This window comes from Rhamphochromis sp. 'chilingali' (genome assembly GCF_963969265.1).
Source record: "Rhamphochromis sp. 'chilingali' genome assembly, chromosome: 2".
In the NCBI taxonomy this organism is placed as follows: Eukaryota; Metazoa; Chordata; class Actinopteri; order Cichliformes; family Cichlidae; genus Rhamphochromis; species Rhamphochromis sp. 'chilingali'.
The window spans coordinates 10,851,990-10,869,323 of record NC_137930.1 but is presented as its reverse complement, the minus strand read 5'-3'; the positions used below and the strand labels follow the sequence as shown (position 1 = coordinate 10,869,323).

Below are 17,334 nucleotides of genomic sequence, written 5' to 3'. Positions count from 1 at the left end.
CTATACTACTGTAATAATAGCGCAGTTAGCGTGTGTGTGTGTGTGTGTGTGTGTGTGTGTGTGTGTGTGTGTCGACAATGTTGTCTCTATTGTATATGCTGCCACGTCCCTACATATGACCCTGCAGAGGCAGGGGTGGGGGTAGTGACGAGTTAGTTTCTTAGAGGGGGGGGGGGCATTTTGTGCTTTAGGCCAGTTCAACACTGAAGCGAGCACTTTACCACACAGACATCTTTTGGCAGCTGAAATACATGTAAAAAGCCTCAAAGAGACACACATCCACGCGCCTGTACAGAAAAGATGCGCATCGCAAGCATGTTTGCGGGTGTCCGCAGGCTGCGTCTTGTGACAGCGACGTCGTACGCCGCGGCTGTTCTAGTAGCCTTATTTATTAAGCGCGCACTGCCAGGCCTGCTGCCAAGTCTGTATCAACCTCTTCCCAACGATAAGAAAAAAGCATACAAACACATCTGTTGTGCCTACCTTTCCATGGCACAGTCCCTCCCTCCTCCTGCTGCTGTAAAAACAAAGACGACAATATGAGCCCACATTAAAACAACCCCCGAAGCTGCAGCTCATTAAAATCCAAACGGTGTTTTCCAAGCGGTGTCCAGGAGGGTTACTCCTCCTTTAAGCCGAACATGAAGCCAAGGTCGCAACGTGTGGTCCGCGCGATCCACAAGCTGCAAGGGATACATTAGACGAAATCATTCAAATATGGCAGTGACGTGCCAAATTATCCCCAGAATTTAAAAAAAAAGTGAAAATGAATAAATACCGACAGCAGGAAGTGACAGGTAGGCGCATTCATCTTGATAGCCAGGTGTATTGCCTAATAGTGTGCTTGGCTTCACAGACAGCTCCCGCCTCTAAGAGCAACGGACCAATCAGGGAACGGATCAAAGACAGCGTCCTTAAGACGCAGGTGCATCTATGTTGCCTTCAACAGCAGTATATAAGCTCGTACATTATACTCCTTTTATACCCGATTCAGGGGTTTATAAGAAATACAATCATGGGAGTAATTTGTAGTGTTTTTGGTGGTGATTTTGTGCAAGACATAGCGAACCAGTCTGCACCATACTGAGAGTCATGGAGCCAGCGAGGAAGAGAAGACACTCTAATGTCTAATTATCTTCTCTATTATCTCTCTGGTTGTGTAACCCAAAGAAAGTTTGATAAAGCAGAATGAGAGCAGCTAGGCTCTTTTAAGCCTATAGAATAGAATAGAATAGAATAGAATAGAATAGAATTCAACTTTATTGTCATTGCACATGTCACAGGTACAAGGCAACGAAATGCAGTTTGCATCCATCCAGAAGTGCTTTAGCCATAATATAGATATATTACAAAATATATATTAGCAATAATATAGATTTGTAGATATATTACACAAATGGGTCTGTTATAGGTATAAGGGTACAAAATATGGGTCTATTATGTGTATGTTACAATGTACACGGTATGAAGGTATGTTATGAATATGCTATAACTATAAGTATGTACATGCTGTAGTGGGTGTACAAGCTATGTGCAGGCTATGAACATGATATAAATATGAAAACTATACAGAAATATAAAATATGAAACTATACAGAAATCTGAACTGTGCAATTTATAAATTCAATTCAATTCAATTTTATTTATATAGCGCCAAATCACAACAAAAGTCGCCTCAAGACGCTTCATAGATACAGAGAAAAACCCAACAATCATATGACCCCCTATGAGCAAGCACTTTGGCGACAGTGGGAAGGAAAAACTCGCTTTTAACAGGAAGAAACCTCCGGCAGAACCAGGCTCAGGGAGGGGCGGCCATCTGCTGCGACCGGTTGGGGTGAGAGAAGGAAGACAGGATAAAGACATGCTGTGGAAGAGAGACAGAGGTTAATAACAGGTATGATTCAATGCAGAGAGGTCTATTAACACGTAGTGAGTGAGAAAGGTGACTGGAAAGGAAAAACTCAATGCATCATGGGGATCCCCCGGCAGCCTATGTCTATTGCAGCATAACTAAGGGAGGATTCAGGGTCACCTGGTCCAGCCCTAACTATATGCTTTAGCAAAAAGGAAAGTTTGAAGCCTAATCTTAAAAGTAGAGATAGTGTCTGTCTCCCGAATCCAAACTGGAAGCTGGTTCCACAGAAGAGGGGCCTGAAAACTGAAGGCTCTCCCTCCCATTCTACTTTTAAATACTCTAGGAACAACAAGTAGGCCTGCAGAGCGAGAGCGAAGTGCTCTAATAGGGTGATATGGTACTACAAGGTCATTAAGATATGATGGGGCCTGATTATTTAAGACCTTGTATGTGAGGAGCAGGATTTTGAATTCAATTCTGGATTTAACAGGAAGCCAATGAAGGGAAGCCAAAACAGGAGAAATATGCTCTCTCTTTCTAGTCCCTGTCAGCACTCTTGCTGCAGCATTTTGGATTAGCTGAAGGCTTTTCAGTGAGTTTTTTGGACATCCTGATAATAATGAATTACAGTAGTCCAGCCTGGAAGTAATAAATGCATGAACTAGTTTTTCAGCGTCACTCTGAGACAGGATATTTCTAATTTTAGAGATGTTGCGCAAATGGAAGAACGCAGTCTTACATATTTGTTTAATATGTGCGTTGAAGGACATGTCCTGGTCAAAAATGACTCCAAGGTTCCTCACAGCGTGACTGGAGGCCAAGGTAATGCCATCCAGAGTAAGAATCTGGTTAGATACCATATTTCTAAGCTTTACAGGGTCGAGTACAATAACCTCAGTTTTATCTGAATTAAGAAGCAGAAAGTTAGCGGCCATCCAGATTTTTATGTCTTTAAGACATTCCTGCAGTTTAACTAATTGGTGTGTGTTATCTGGCTTCATGGACAGATAGAGCTGGGTGTCATCTGCATAGCAGTGAAAATGTATGCTATGTCTTCTAATGATGCTGCCTAAAGGAAGCATGTATAATGTAAACAGAATTGGTCCTAGCACTGAACCCTGTGGAACTCCATAATTAACCTCAGTGTGTGAAGAGGACTCTCCATTTACATGCACAAATTGGAGTCTATTAGATAGATATGATACAAACCACTGCAGTATAAACAGTTGTAAACAGTTGTAGAATTATAATTATCGTATTGTACAGAATGATTGTCTATACAGCATATACAGTAGTGCAGTTAAGATAAGTGAAATATGTGGATAATTTCTACAGAGGCTATGTAAAGTGCTAGTGGTTGTGAGTGGTGGTTCAGTCCATGTTATTATTGTGTGTATGAGGGTACAGTTGTCCATTTGTTTGTTTTTGTTTTTGTCCATTGTGGTGTATGTGGTATGTGCTGTCCTTCTAAAAATGATAAATGTAAACTACAGAGTAGATGCACTGGTCCTTATATAGCACTTCTTCTATTTAACATGACAATTCAAAAGATTTAATACAATACGCTTCATTCATCCAATGGATGCAAGTTGGGGTTAGTATCTTGTCCGAGACAATTTGGCATGCAGACTGAAGCAGCCAGGGATCAAACCACCAAACTTTCAATTAGTAGAGGACCTGCTGTACATGCTGAGGTACAGCCACCCCTGTGCCTCAGGAGGCCAGTATTAAGCCACTGGGTGTCACCTCTGTCATTGCGCCCCAGGGTGGCTGTGGCTACATGTAGCTTGCCATCACCAGTGTGTGAATGTGTGCATGAATGGGTGGATGACTGAATGTGTAAAGCGCTTTGGGGTCCTTAGGGACTAGTAAAGCGCTATACAAATACAGGCCATTTACCATTTACCACTTTGTGTATATGACCTGTTAGTTATATTCTAGTTAGTTATATACAAATGGAGATTGGGATGTCTTCAAGTGACTGAACATTAGCTTCATAGATGTGTGTTAAGTGAATCTTTCAGTTTCTAGTTTTACGATGTTATTGCATCATGCTCATACAGTTTATGTATGCGATTTGTTAACCAAGCTTGCAAGTGTTAGCTGATAAGTTCAACTTTGGTCAAAATAGGGTTTTGGACATGAAATGGGAGTAACTTCAGAACTGAAAAGTAGTCCAAAACCAATTAAATTCTGATTACCTGTTGATCAAGAATGGTCAACATTTAGAAACTCTTTTCTAATAACTCTTTCTTTCTGTCTGCTTTGCTTTTGTTGCAAATCCATCACCTCTCTACAGTTTTTGATTTATTTGTATGCTCTTTACACCTGTGTTTTGTCCCTCCTCTCTTACTTAGGGCGTGTCCTGTGCTTGGAGTGCACTGTCATATATTAAGTATCCCACATTCTTTAGTGACTCACAGGTACTGCAGGTTAGACAACACGACTAGCTATTTCAGCAGCCTGTAATATAATAGTTGCCATTTACTGGGCCTGCTGAGAAGTTGTATTTTTACTTTTGTGCATGAAGGCTGGATACTGTGCGGTACTTAACTAAAGGTAACTTGTAGTGCAAAGGCACAGTGCTACATGGAAACCATAGAAAGCATTGCGGCAAATACTGCTCTTGTTAGAGCCAGAGAAGGTAAGAACTTTCTATATCCAGAAAGTTTATGTGAGAAGATGACATGCTAAAATGCTGACAATTTTTGACTTATTTCTCAATTTGGGACATGACCTCCATCAGAAGTAGTGCTTATATGGGTTATCTCAGGACAATGATTTTTCAGTCACAGTGTGGAAGAGTGATGTATGATAAACCTGATCAATGATGAGTTTTAAGTCTGGTTTTTTTTACTCACCAGTTCAGTTTAGGATAAATCAGTTTATCAATTTTAGCATTTCTGAATAAAGTGAAATTCTCTCTGAAGGCAACATAAATTTATTTGCTGTTACTTGAGACATGAAATAAATTTGGAGTGTGGAAATTGAGACGCAAACTATGAGTGATAGTGTGTAAAGTACGTTGCAGAGTAATGTGGTTCCACAGGCTTTGTTTAATTTGTTCCTGGAGCTATTTATAGTTCACTCACTGTAGTCGAACAAGCTATTGTCTGAAACCTGAAGGACTAGGCATGCTGATTGACATCTCAGTCTGAGTTATTCAATATGTCAGCACTTTGGTTATAGGCATGTATGCATATTCACAACACTAAAGAACTCCTTTTCTGTGTCCCCACTGTCTGTAGGTGGAGGAAGGAGCTGGAAATGGAAAGAAATGCTTCGCTTTCCCCACATTAGCCAGTGCAAAGACCTGGCCATGAACATAGGTGTGTATCTGCAAGTGTGTTTCAATAGTGTGAACAAGTTCTGGTTCTTTGTGAGATTTCACACCATATATTTTATTTTATATTTCTCCATTAGAACGAGACTACTATAGTCTATGTGTGAAGCAGCCTATTGGCAAGAAACTGTTTCAGCTCTTCTGTCGGAGTCGGCCTGATCTGCAGAACTACATTTCCCTCCAAGATGCTTTGGTACAAACTGTGAAAAATTCTTTTACTGGAATTTGAGTCCTTAAAAATATTGAAAATAATGGCACTTAAATATCAGTAATTATTTCAGAAGCTAGAGTTGCATTGCTCTTGTGTGTTTTAAGTAATGACATTGCAGTGCAGTGCGCTTTTTAAAAATATTAAACGAGAGATAAGAGATTAAGAGCAAAACAAATGTGAAACTAACATGAAGAACATTAGAAAACTGAGAACTGAAAATATACTTGAAGAATTACACCATAACACATATAATATAACATCAAAATAATCTATAGCATGTTGGAATTTCCATCTGTTATTTTTTTCTTTCTTTCTTGATTACTGATGGATAATGATGCATGAGACACCGTGGCATTATTAAATGATAAGAAAAAAAAACATCAGCCAAATTTAACTCTGGTATATTCATATTGAGTAAAAAAGAAATTTTGGACTTCAGTGCACAAGAGGGTGACTCTTGTAGATACAACAGCTCATATAACCTTGTATCCTGTGCAGAAACAAAGTGTTACTGGACAGGTAGTATCTAATGAGCCTGACCCTCAAAACACTCAAAGCACCAGCGTTAAGCGGCAGCTGATTGCCTTATCAAGTGGCTAACCACTGCAACACTGGCAAATGTTTCAAAACAAACAAACAAACAAAAAACCCTAATATTTTTACCGTTACTTCAACTGGCAAGTAATCACATCCAGGGTACAGTAGGTAGTCTCAAAGGCAATATTAAACCTGAGAAATTAGATGAGAAGTGTGCTTCTCTAAAACATTTTAACCGCCCGAGTTTACACAACATTTTGTAAACAATAAATTATTCATTGACACAAGATCTTTTTAAGTTTATTGCACGACTTACAGATTGTGAATGAACTAAATCATTTAATTTACTGGTGATTTGCTTCATGTGTGAGCATCTGTATGTCTGACCACTTAAACATTTTGCAGTAAATAGCTCAAATTACTTCAGAAAAACTGACATCAGACCTTCTGTCTGATACTAGATTTTACTGTCTAAACCCTTTGAAGAACTAACCTGTACATATAGACTCTGCATCCACATATGCAAACAATCTTAATACCTATTTTCTTCTTTAGGACAACTTTGACATTCAGTCAGATGACAAAAGGAAAGAGTCTGGGAACAGGATCATCCAGAGATTCCTCATGAAGCAGGTGTGACAACATTTGTAGAAAACATGGTTGATAGTTTACAACCGTGGATATTTTTCTTTCATTATTTTCTCCTCTGAAGTTTGAAACAAGAATTCTTATATCATGCTACACATCACTTTATCCAAGTGTATCATGTTCCCTCAGTCCAGTGAGTGTGTGTCCATCCTACTGAGGCATGAAAGAAGCTGCAATCAGAGTCTGGAGCTCAATCCCTGTGGTGATGTCTTTCATGGCTGCAGGGAGTAAGTTATATCTCTCTGGTCTGCTTATAGATGGTCATGTTAAAACAAGTTTGTAGGGGACTCAATGCAGTCTAGAATACTTTGGTATACACAGGAATTCATAGTCGACTCAATGACTGCAAAGTGCCCAGGTCCTGTGGTTGCATTGGTGAAAAAGGTTATTTTCACCAATCTGGCATTATACATTGTGGCCAAATGTATCCAGTTTGGTTTTGTCTGTCCAAAGGACATTGTTCCAGAAGGTTTAGGGGTTTCAGATTTATCTTCAGCTATGCCATATTTTACTTAGAGAGAAGCAAGTTTCTCCTGGGAAGCAACACTTATTAGATCTTTTTCTAATTGTACTGTTGTAAATCTTTAACATTTAGCATGCTAACAGAGGCCTATAGAGTCTGAGATGTATTTTTTGTGTGTTTTGTAATTTCTTTGAGTATTGCACAGTCAGATTTTGGTGTGAATTTTCTGGGACATCCATGCCCAAATCTTCCTCAAATCAAACACATCTGAATGCATCTAACCATAACACTGCACTATACTGACTGTATATAATTTTAACTACTGGCTTAACTGGAGTTTTGCTGGCCTGATGTGATGACTATTTTTCTAATTTTGCTAAATTACTGGGATATACACAGTAATATATACAGTATGTCCAGTAGCCAATAGAAGAACTGCTTTTCAGAATCAGTTCTCTAAAGTGTGGCACATGCTGTTGAAAACTGTTGACCAATGGAGCAGATGGAGTTCATCTTTCTTTTGTGGATTAGAGACCTACATAAATACCTCAGCAACGAGCCCTTCACCCAGTACCAGGACAGCATGTTCTTTGCCCGCTTTCTACAATGGAAACAGTTGGAGAGGTCAGTAAATGTGTATGCCCAACAAAGGTATGAGACGAATTGTTTCATGGATCAGTGGTTAGCCAAGTAGCTGCTGTTTACAGTTCTTCTTAAAAAATGTATTTACAAAAATATTTCAAATGAAAACAACATGTCTGTCTCTTTCAAGGCAGCCTATCATGAAGCAAACATTTCGACAGTACAGACTACTGGGGAAAGGAGGGTTTGGAGCGGTATGTATGTTTTGGGATTTACTCTAAGACACAGTGTTAGCATATCAGACACTTTATGGTATATGTTTTTAAGGTATGTCTTTACCCACGGTGTATCAAAATGAAGGTAGTTTTTTTATTTTTTATTTTACATACATATTCCCTTGGGGGAATTCATGGACTTAGACCTTCACAACACAGTTCTACATCTCTGTTACTCTTTAGTTCCCTTACATATATTAGTATACTTTCACTTTGCAGCAACCTATTCTTTTTTGACATATTGAACAGCTCTGATACTGGCAACAGCATTAGATACAAATTTATCACAAGGGTGTTATTGTCTTACAATCCTGTTATTCTGTCTTGAGGTGTGGGCCTGTCAGGTGAGAGCCACAGGCAAGATGTATGCCTGCAAAAAGCTGGAAAAAACCCATGTAAAGAAGAGGAAAAGAGAGGACATGGCTCTCAATGAGAAAGAGATACTACAGGAACTGGATAGTCGCTTTGTGGTGAGACTGCTGTGCTCTTCAAATATTTGCATCATTTTTTAATTTGTCAATTTTTTTTACATTTTCAAACTAGTTTTTGTTCATTGTGATGGTTTTCACATTGCCTTGTTCATTTTTTTTTAAAATCAGTATGTTTGTTAACCAGTGTTATCTGTGTAAGCAAAGTTGGGTTATTCTTAAAAAGCAAATCCATGACCTGCACTGTTACAATGGTTGATATTTCTTTCTTCGTTAAAATAAACATATACACTGTTATTGAGTTACACTGTGACTACAATTCAGTTGAATTCAATTCAATTCAATTCAATTCAATTCAATTTTATTTATACAGCACCAAATCACAACAGCAGTTGCCTCAAGGCACTTTAATATTGTAAGGTAGACCCTACAATGATAGATACACAGAAAAAACCAACAATCATATGGCCCCCTATGAGCAAGCACTTTGGCGACACTGGGAAGGAAAAACTCCATTTTAACAGCAAGAAACCTCCAGCAGGCACAGGGAGGGGCGGCCGTCTGCCGCGACTGGTTGGGGAGAGAGAGAGAAGACGGTAAATGGTAAATGGCCTGTATTTGTATAGCACTTTACTAGTCCCTAAGGACCCCAAAGCGCTTTACACATCCAGTCACCCACCCATTCACACAGACATTCACACACTGTTGATTTGCCATCAACAGTGTGTTGATGGCACCCACCCTGGGGTGCCATCAACCCTACACCCACCCTGGGGTGCACTGATAGAGGCGAGGCTGCCGGGCCACCGGGCCCTCTGGCGCCACCGGGCCCTCTGACCACCACCAGTAGGTGGGCAAAGGGTCAAGTGTCTTGCCCAAGGACACAACGATCGAGACTGTCGGAGCCGGGGCTCAAACCGGCAACCTTCCGATTACAAGGCGAACTCCCAACTCTTGAGCCACGATCGCCCCAGCGGGATAAAAGACATGCTGTGGAAGAGAGACAGAGATTAATAAAGCTTAAGCTCACACCGAACGAGACATTAATAAGCAATTCAAAATAGTCTTTATAATTCCATCATAACTGACACTTGTTAAAAACTCCAGCTGCCAAATGTTTGAACAAATCATTTAACAAAAATGATCTTTACTGAATGTTTATACAAGGTATTTTTACAGTGAAGAGAAGTTTATCCTGTGACACCGATAGGAAACCTGTATAGGGTATACCCCATCTTTCACCTTATCACAGTTGGGATAGGGATAATGGACATGAACTCTTCTCTATGTTTTATAAAAGACATAGAAGAGGTGGCTGTGACTCAGGAGGTAGAGCAGGTCAATTATTAACTGGAAGGTTGGTCGCTCCCGTCTGCATACTCACCTATCCTTGAGTGCTCAAGTTAGGCAGAAAAGTACTTAATAAGAACCAGTCGATCTACTATTTATATATGCTTAATTAGAGACTCATCACATCATTCAACAGGTTTTATACATGTTCTGACACACATCCATCCATCAATTTTCTTCCATCCATCCATCCATCCATCCTCTTCTGCTTTTATCCACTACATCGAGGCTGTAGCCTATCGCATCCATCACAGGATGAGAGGCTGGACTAACAGGGCTAACATTGAAGCAGACAACTATTCAGACTCATCATCATCTTTGAGCTGTGGAAGGAAGTCTGAGAACTCTAAGAGAACTCATGCAGATGAAGAGAGAACATGCAAACTATACACAGAAAGGCCTCGGACTGGATTCAAACCAAGGACTTTCTTGGTGCCACTATACCTCGTCTCAGCAATATAGCTGAGTATAAAATAATCAGGGAGAGAACAAGTTCAAAAGCAACCTCGGTCAGACAGAATTCTGTTTATACTGATCTACTGATTCAGATGAATTTCGTGATCAAATAGTCTTATTTTTCTTAAGAATGATGTCCAGTTTTTATAATCAGTGAGCACAACTCAATTTTTCTAAAATGTGTATTTGCAGTTTCTTTTAACCTCCTAAGACCGGAACTCTTCCATGACATGCATTTTCAATTTCTCTTTGATATTTGGGCTGATTGGGACCCAATTAATGTAAAAACAAAGAATTACCAGATTTTTTTTTTTTTACCTGATTTTTGTTTCTAAGAAAAATGAGAGCCACATATGAGGATATTCATTTAACATTTTGATAGCACAGTAGCAGTATAATGTCCTCGTAAGTGGATATAGAGCAAAATTGAGTATTTTGGTCTAAATAACCCAAAATGTGATGTCCACATATGTGGATGCCAGGTCCTAGGAGGTTAAGGATAATGTTTAATCCTTATGATTGGCTTTCTTTCATAGCGAGTGGTGTTCTGCACTGAATTATACTGAATTGTTTCAAGTATTTTGTAAAAGCTGAATTTATAGTATTGCTGATGCCTTAGTGAGTTTTGTTTTCTTATTTTTGTTTTATTTTTTTATTGTTCAGGTGAATCTGGCATATGCTTATGAGACCAAGCACAATCTCTGTATGGTTTTGACCATGATGAACGGCGGTGACCTAGGGTTTCACATACATCGCATGGGGTCACCTGGTCTGACCAAAGACAGGGTACGTTTCTACGCTGCAGAAGTCTGCTGTGGTTTAATTCACCTCCACCAAAAGTCAATATTATACAGGTAAGTGTATTTCTACATGCATTAAATCACATCTCTACTAGTCGGGAAGAAGTTTTTAAATGCTGTGTTTCTTCTAGAGATTTGAAGCCAGAGAACATTCTCTTGGATGACAATGGTATGCGCAACTACAAAACAGTGTTTTTTTAATCATTCATGTACAATAAATAGCCTCAACTGTACTAAAGTAACATCCAAGCAGATAGCATTCCAACATCCACACATAGCAAAAGCTGGCAGTTACTTTCTTGCTATTTTTAACTCTGAAAATAATCTGACTGTTTGAAATGCCACACATTTGGCCATGCAGCCTATCAGAAGCATCCACCTGCTCTCAAGAAAAATCTGTGTTGATTGTATTTTGACAGGGGTAAAAAAGAAAAGAAAAAGAAAAGTAGTTTGAGGAAGTAAAAAAACCTGTTATCTATTTATAGAAACTTCCACACCTGTTCCTTCATTCTTGGAATAAAAGCAACAGTTGTAGTTTCCCATTGTGTCAGCTGGAGAAAAGTGAAGCCTAACTTGACAGGGCAAAAGTGAAAGTATGTGAGAAAAATAATCTCAACAATCATGCCATTTCAGTTAATCTTACTTTTTTTGTTCCATTAAGGACACATCCGCATCTCTGACCTGGGTTTGGCTGTGAAGATGTCTGAGGGGAGTCTAGTACGAGGCAGGGTGGGCACACTGGGCTATATGGGTATGTATGGAACTTCTACAGACCCACATAAATCACTAGATTATATGAGTGTGTTGGAAAACAAAGCAATTTATTTTTATGATTGTATGACTTTTATCCATACCTCTCAGTGGTGCTTACTGGCCTGCACACAGATGGATGGACTGCTTAAGTACTTACATAGAGTTTATCTATGTAAGTTTATCCATCACAAAGTCACTAATTGAAATGTAAGTTTATGATGCAGTTTGCATTGTGCTGGGAGTTGGTGATTTGTAGACCTGATTGTTTGTTTTAACACATCAGAAAAACAACAGAAACAAAAAATCAAACAACTGTCAATAAAATCAAAGCAAAGCAAATGGTGATTTTGCTATTTTCTAAGGAACTTTGAAAGAAAGGAATTGGAATTATTTAAGTTTCTTGAAGATGTTTCACCTCTCATCCAGAAAACGTCTTCAGTTCTAAAACCAAATGAGTCCCAGGTATCTAAATCCTTGTGGGGCTTGTCACTAAAAGGGTTGTTGACCCACTATTAATTGTGTCACATGAGCCAAGGTGAGAAAAAGGCATGGATCATGACCAGCAGAGGTTTTGAGAGAAACTAATGTGATACCTTGGCTCACCCTATTAACCTGAGGTTAACAGAAACCTGAGGCACCTGGGAATAGATCTTAAAATTGCATTGTATGTGACTGACAGTTGGTGTCACAAGCCACCCCCTCTATTCAGTGATGGTCATTCACAGTGAAAATAGATGGCATCTTTTACTCCTCTTTCAAACAATCTGTCTTCTCAGTTCAGAATATGAAAATTGGCATCCTCAAAAGATTGACCTTTAACCTTTAGGCGCAGATCTTTAGCTGGTCTTGTCCTGCTATGTTGTGCCATGCATTGATAGGATGGCTGTTTGGTGTCTCCAATGTAGAATCTCTGAATTCTTGTATTGTAATAGTTTAAAACTTTCAAATTACCTGATGCTGTCAACTGGATGGGAAGAAAGAACCTATTATGACTTTATGTCTACAGTGCTTTCAGAAAATGTTCACAGTGGTTCACTTGTTCCACATTTGTTATGTTACAGCCTATTTCCAAAACTGATTAAATTCATTTGTTTCACCTCTACACACAATACCACATATTGACAAAGTGAAAAAATTAGCTTGAATTTTTTTTTTTTTAGCAATTTTATTAAAAAAACAAAACAAAACTGTAACTTAACTACCCACAGACTTTGCCATAAGACTCCAAAGTGAGTTGAATCCTGGTGCACTGGTCAGATGTTTCTATGACTTGATTGGACTCCACCTGTGGTAAAGTTACTGGGACATGAAGACATAATGTCCAAGGAATTGTCTGTAGACCTCAGAGACAGGATTTTATTGAGGCACACATCTGGTGAAAGGTACAGAAAGATTTCAGCAGTATTTAAGTTCCCAATGAGCACAACAGTCTCCATCATACGTAAAAGGAAGAAGTGTGGAAGCACTCCAGCCAATCTGATCTAAATCGGGGTAGAAGGGTCTTAGTCAGTGAACTGACCAAGAAGCCAATGTTCACTCTGGCAGAGCTCCAGCATTGCACTGTGGAAAGAGGAGAACCTCCCAAAAGGATAATCATTTCTGCAGAACTCTACCAGTCAGGCCTGTATGGTAGAGTGGCCAGTTGGAAGCCAATTGTCATTAAAAGGCACATGACAGCCTTCCTGGAGTTTTGCAAAAAGGAACATGAAGTACTTTCAGACAATGAGAAATAAAACTCTGGTCTGATGAAACAAAGATTGAAATCCTTAAAGTGTCATGTTTGGAGGAAACTAGGCAGCAATGATCCCCTGATGAATGCAATTGCTACAGGGAAGCATGGTGGTGGCAGCATCATTCTCTGGGGTTGTTTTTCAGGAGCAGGAACTACGAGACTAGTCAGGGTTTGGTTTTTAGTAATTTTCACGACATGGAAATATAGACTTATAGAGTACACAAGAATATTGCCTTGGCAATAAGTAACAGCAGCAAAGCATAAAAAGATTATTCGTTTGCATTCCCATTTCAGCTCCTGAGGTGATCGGCTATGAGCGTTATGGAATGAGTGTGGACTGGTGGGGCCTCGGGTGTCTGATTTATGAAATGACTGCAGGTCGGCCCCCTTTCAGGGCCAAAGGAGAACAGCCTAAATCCTCAGAAATGGAGAGAAGGATTCAGAATGAACATGAAGAATATGGCAACCAGTTCAGCAAGGAGACAAAAGACATCTGCTCCTCAGTGAGTTCTTCAAAATGAAACTATTTTTATTTCAGCATGCACAGAAGATGTTCTTTCATCCACATCATACCTTTATCCCCTGATGTATGTCAGATTGTTAAGACAGTACAACAATTTCCAAAAGCCAAGTCATATTCTAATAGGATAGGTTCAGGGTTGCTTACACCTTAGAGATTTACTACGCATACATGTGCTTTTCAGCCTAAATCCTAACCCCAATTTCGGAAGAGGCTGTATTACATCCTTCAAGCAATGAGAACACCTTTTTTTCCACTATTGTAGCTGCTGACCAAGGACCCCACAAAGAGGCTGGGCTCCCAGAAGTCTGGGGGAAAAGATGTAAAATTTCATCCTTTCTTCCAAGAGATCAACTTTCGGATGCTGGAGGCAGGACGCGTTGACCCTCCATTTAAACCTGATGTAAGTACCCAAATGAGATATCTATATCTATAGATTGATAGAGACAGATATCTAGATATGTATGTATATGTGTGTGTATGAATTTGAATTTTGAATATGTATACATACATACATACATACATACATACAGGATTACATTTATGTATTTAAATTGGATTCCATTTAGCTGGATGTAGTGTTTTCGATGTAAGAAATATCTTGTCAAGTGACTTTGGTTTTTAAAGAGTATGTAAAGTACTTAAATAAAAACTGATCAAATGTAGAAGAAGAAGATTTTAACAATCTTAAAGCCATTTAAATTTGTACTCACTGCATGTGGTCTTTTATTTTTAGCCCAGTCAGGTGTACTGCACTGATGTACAGGACATAGAAGAATTTTCCACAGTGAAAGGAGTCCATTTTGACCAGACTGACAGCTTCTTCTACTCCCAGTTCAACACAGGAAGCAATTCCATAATTTGGCAAAATGAGGCAAGTTCTAGGTTACATTACCAGGGTTAATCCAGACAAGAGCTTCAAACCTCACCTTCCTTCTCTGTCTTCCATGTAGCTAATAGAAACGGGATGTTTTGAAGAACTGAATGTTTTTGGCCCTAAGGGATCTGCATCTCCAGATCTCGACTGGTCCCAGGCCCCAGAGAGCCCCAAACGCAGCCTGCTGCGCCGAATCTTTCGCAAAAACGTAAGGACATAAAATACATTCTGTCAAAATGTGTGCCCTTTGTGGAAAGCTGAAGATATCTTTCCTCTTTTCACTCAAACAGCATCATTCAGATTCTGACGGAAGCAGAGAGAACCTGTTGTCCAGTGAGGGCTACAGCTCATCAGGAATACATAACTCTGCCCTGAATCCCAGGAAAGTCTACAACAAAGACACTTGACTTTTTTGGTGTCTTTGTTGTCATTGTAGCAAAGGGTTCTTCCCTTTAAATCGCAGCACAGCAGGCATTTATTTTGTGTTTTCATTGTCTTCCTTACACCTAATCTGTATTAGCATTTTCTGCTTCTCTCAGGTAAAACAAATGAATAATTTTACACCATCCCAACTTTTTAAAAAGTACTTGAATTTTTAAACAAGTGTACTAGTATATATAGTATATAGTACTAGTATTTTTTTTTTAACAATTCCAATATAATAAATGTCATCTGAATAATAAATTATGTGGAATTATCTGGATTAAATGGGTCACCTGGACGTCCAGACGTGTTCAGACCTTTTGGGATTTCTTTACCTGGATGGAGCATGCATCAAGACATTAACTTGTAATAATTTTTCAATTAAAAAAGCAAGCTTGAACCAGATATTTGACATAAACATAAAAACTCAAAGCCAAGTCAGCAGTTAAGCAAGGTTCCTGGTAGAAGTAAAGAGGCAAGGGGGACCTAGTGTTATCTCAGGTATCTTTCAGGGACACAAATGAAGATTTAGGTTGGGGAAAATTGTCAGCCATCCAACTTTTAATAGAGTCTAAGCATCTATTTGGATGCCTTTAGAAAAATCTTGGAGCTTAAAAGAGATATTTAATTAGATGTCATGTTCAGCACAATTTGAGCACCTTTAAGGGCATGCCTTATCTCTGCTAAGAAGAGGGGAAGATATAACAGAAACAATAAAGGCTCCAAAATAGAAAGGCCAACTAACTAGGTAGCACCAGAAACGCTTGCTTGCTAACCAGGCCTCGCTTCCACAACAGGCTGAGCTTCACATGGACGCCTACTCTATTCTGTTCTACTCTACAGTGGGAGTGGGACGAACTGCAGCCGTCCGCATCAAAGCCAAATACTAGGGCTATCATTGTGGAAGTTTACTAGCTGCCACTTTGCTCTCTCTTGATGTTTTTTTCCTCCAAATCGCACAATTAGCTACAGGCAGCACTAAGTGTTTGGTTAGCTTAGACAACTATGCTCAGCTTAAACTAGTTTGGCAACGGATTATGGACACACAACCAGGCGAGTTACTGGTTGCATGAAGCAGCAGGGGAACTGTAGCTAAACTGAGCAGCACCCAGAGCTTGGAGAACCAATCTGAGCAAAGAATGAATGACATCTGTGGGAGCGCAGCAAAATCAAATGGGTTTTAGGCCTGAAGAGTAGAGGTGGTGAAAGCTGCACACTGAAACAGAGCAGTGTGGCCAGTGAATGAGAAAGAGGCTGCAGGCGACTGTGGACAACTTTAACTTTTTTTGCTTTTACAATAATTTTTAAAATGTTTATTTTGATGTGGCCAGTTTTAAAATGCAGGCAGTGACTTTTGATAAAGTACATTTGTAACTTTTCCACAAAGCTCTTCTTTTACAATAAATAAATTGTTCAGATGATAGGTATTATACTGGCTTTTTGTACCCTGTGTGTTAATAGGTTCTAAAATATATTTCACCTTCACTCTCTGTAATGCAATATTTTTTTTTTGTAAAACTTTATAAAAGCTATAAATTAAATCTTAAATCTGACTTCTAATTTGGGAAAAATACCTTTTTCAAGATCTTCCCAGTGGTATTGAACATTTTCCTTGGTAGTGGGTGAATGATGGTGTTCATTACAGCTCATTCAGACACAGTATAGGAGAGAAACTGTGTATAAATTAGTCTTTCTACATCATAGATACAAATAATTTCAAAGTTCACCAGTAAAGCAGCTCCTTAGAAAAAGGCTAGGTGAACCAAAAAGACCATTCAACAAAAAACAGATTTAATTAATCAGATTAACTTGGATGTGGGATTTTTTAATTAAATTTAACCCAGTGTAAAAAAAACACAAACAAATAAAATTCACCCAAAAGAGACAATAACAAAGACTTTCATTTAGACAATAAGTGAAATGGTGAATTGGCTCTGTTTGGCTGCAACAACACACACAACTTCATGGTGCCAAAAATGTGTTGAACTAAAACCTTTCTAAAGCATAACAACTTTAAATTATACACATTTGAAACCGGAGCACCATAAGTAAACTAATTCAGAAAAGCCTGATATGGA

General features: G+C 39.0%; 2 protein-coding genes across 2 annotated transcripts in view; one reads left to right on the top strand and one right to left on the bottom strand.

Moving 5' to 3' along the window:
- Positions 1 to 830, bottom strand: part of LOC308392694 (ras-specific guanine nucleotide-releasing factor RalGPS1-like) — a 92,621-nt gene extending 91,791 nt beyond the window's left edge. Inside the window, exons 1-2 of the mRNA XM_080875882.1 lie at positions 783 to 830; positions 484 to 683 (exon numbers count right to left, since the gene is read on the bottom strand). The gene's annotated coding sequence lies outside the window, so the exon portion shown is untranslated. The remainder of the gene's footprint in view (positions 1 to 483; positions 684 to 782) is intronic.
- Positions 831 to 4,282: 3,452 nt separating this feature from the next.
- grk5 (G protein-coupled receptor kinase 5) lies at positions 4,283 to 16,933 on the top strand. The gene is made up of 16 exons (XM_080876627.1): positions 4,283 to 4,502; positions 5,107 to 5,187; positions 5,282 to 5,394; positions 6,505 to 6,582; positions 6,727 to 6,824; positions 7,592 to 7,684; positions 7,833 to 7,896; positions 8,247 to 8,387; positions 10,815 to 11,005; positions 11,083 to 11,120; positions 11,613 to 11,702; positions 13,731 to 13,939; positions 14,222 to 14,359; positions 14,693 to 14,830; positions 14,910 to 15,041; positions 15,124 to 16,933. The coding sequence occupies exons 1-16, from the start codon at positions 4,448 to 4,450 to the stop codon at positions 15,238 to 15,240; spliced, it is 1,776 nt and encodes a 591-aa protein (XP_080732753.1). The 5' UTR covers positions 4,283 to 4,447; the 3' UTR covers positions 15,241 to 16,933.
- The last annotated feature ends 401 nt before the right edge of the window (positions 16,934 to 17,334 follow it).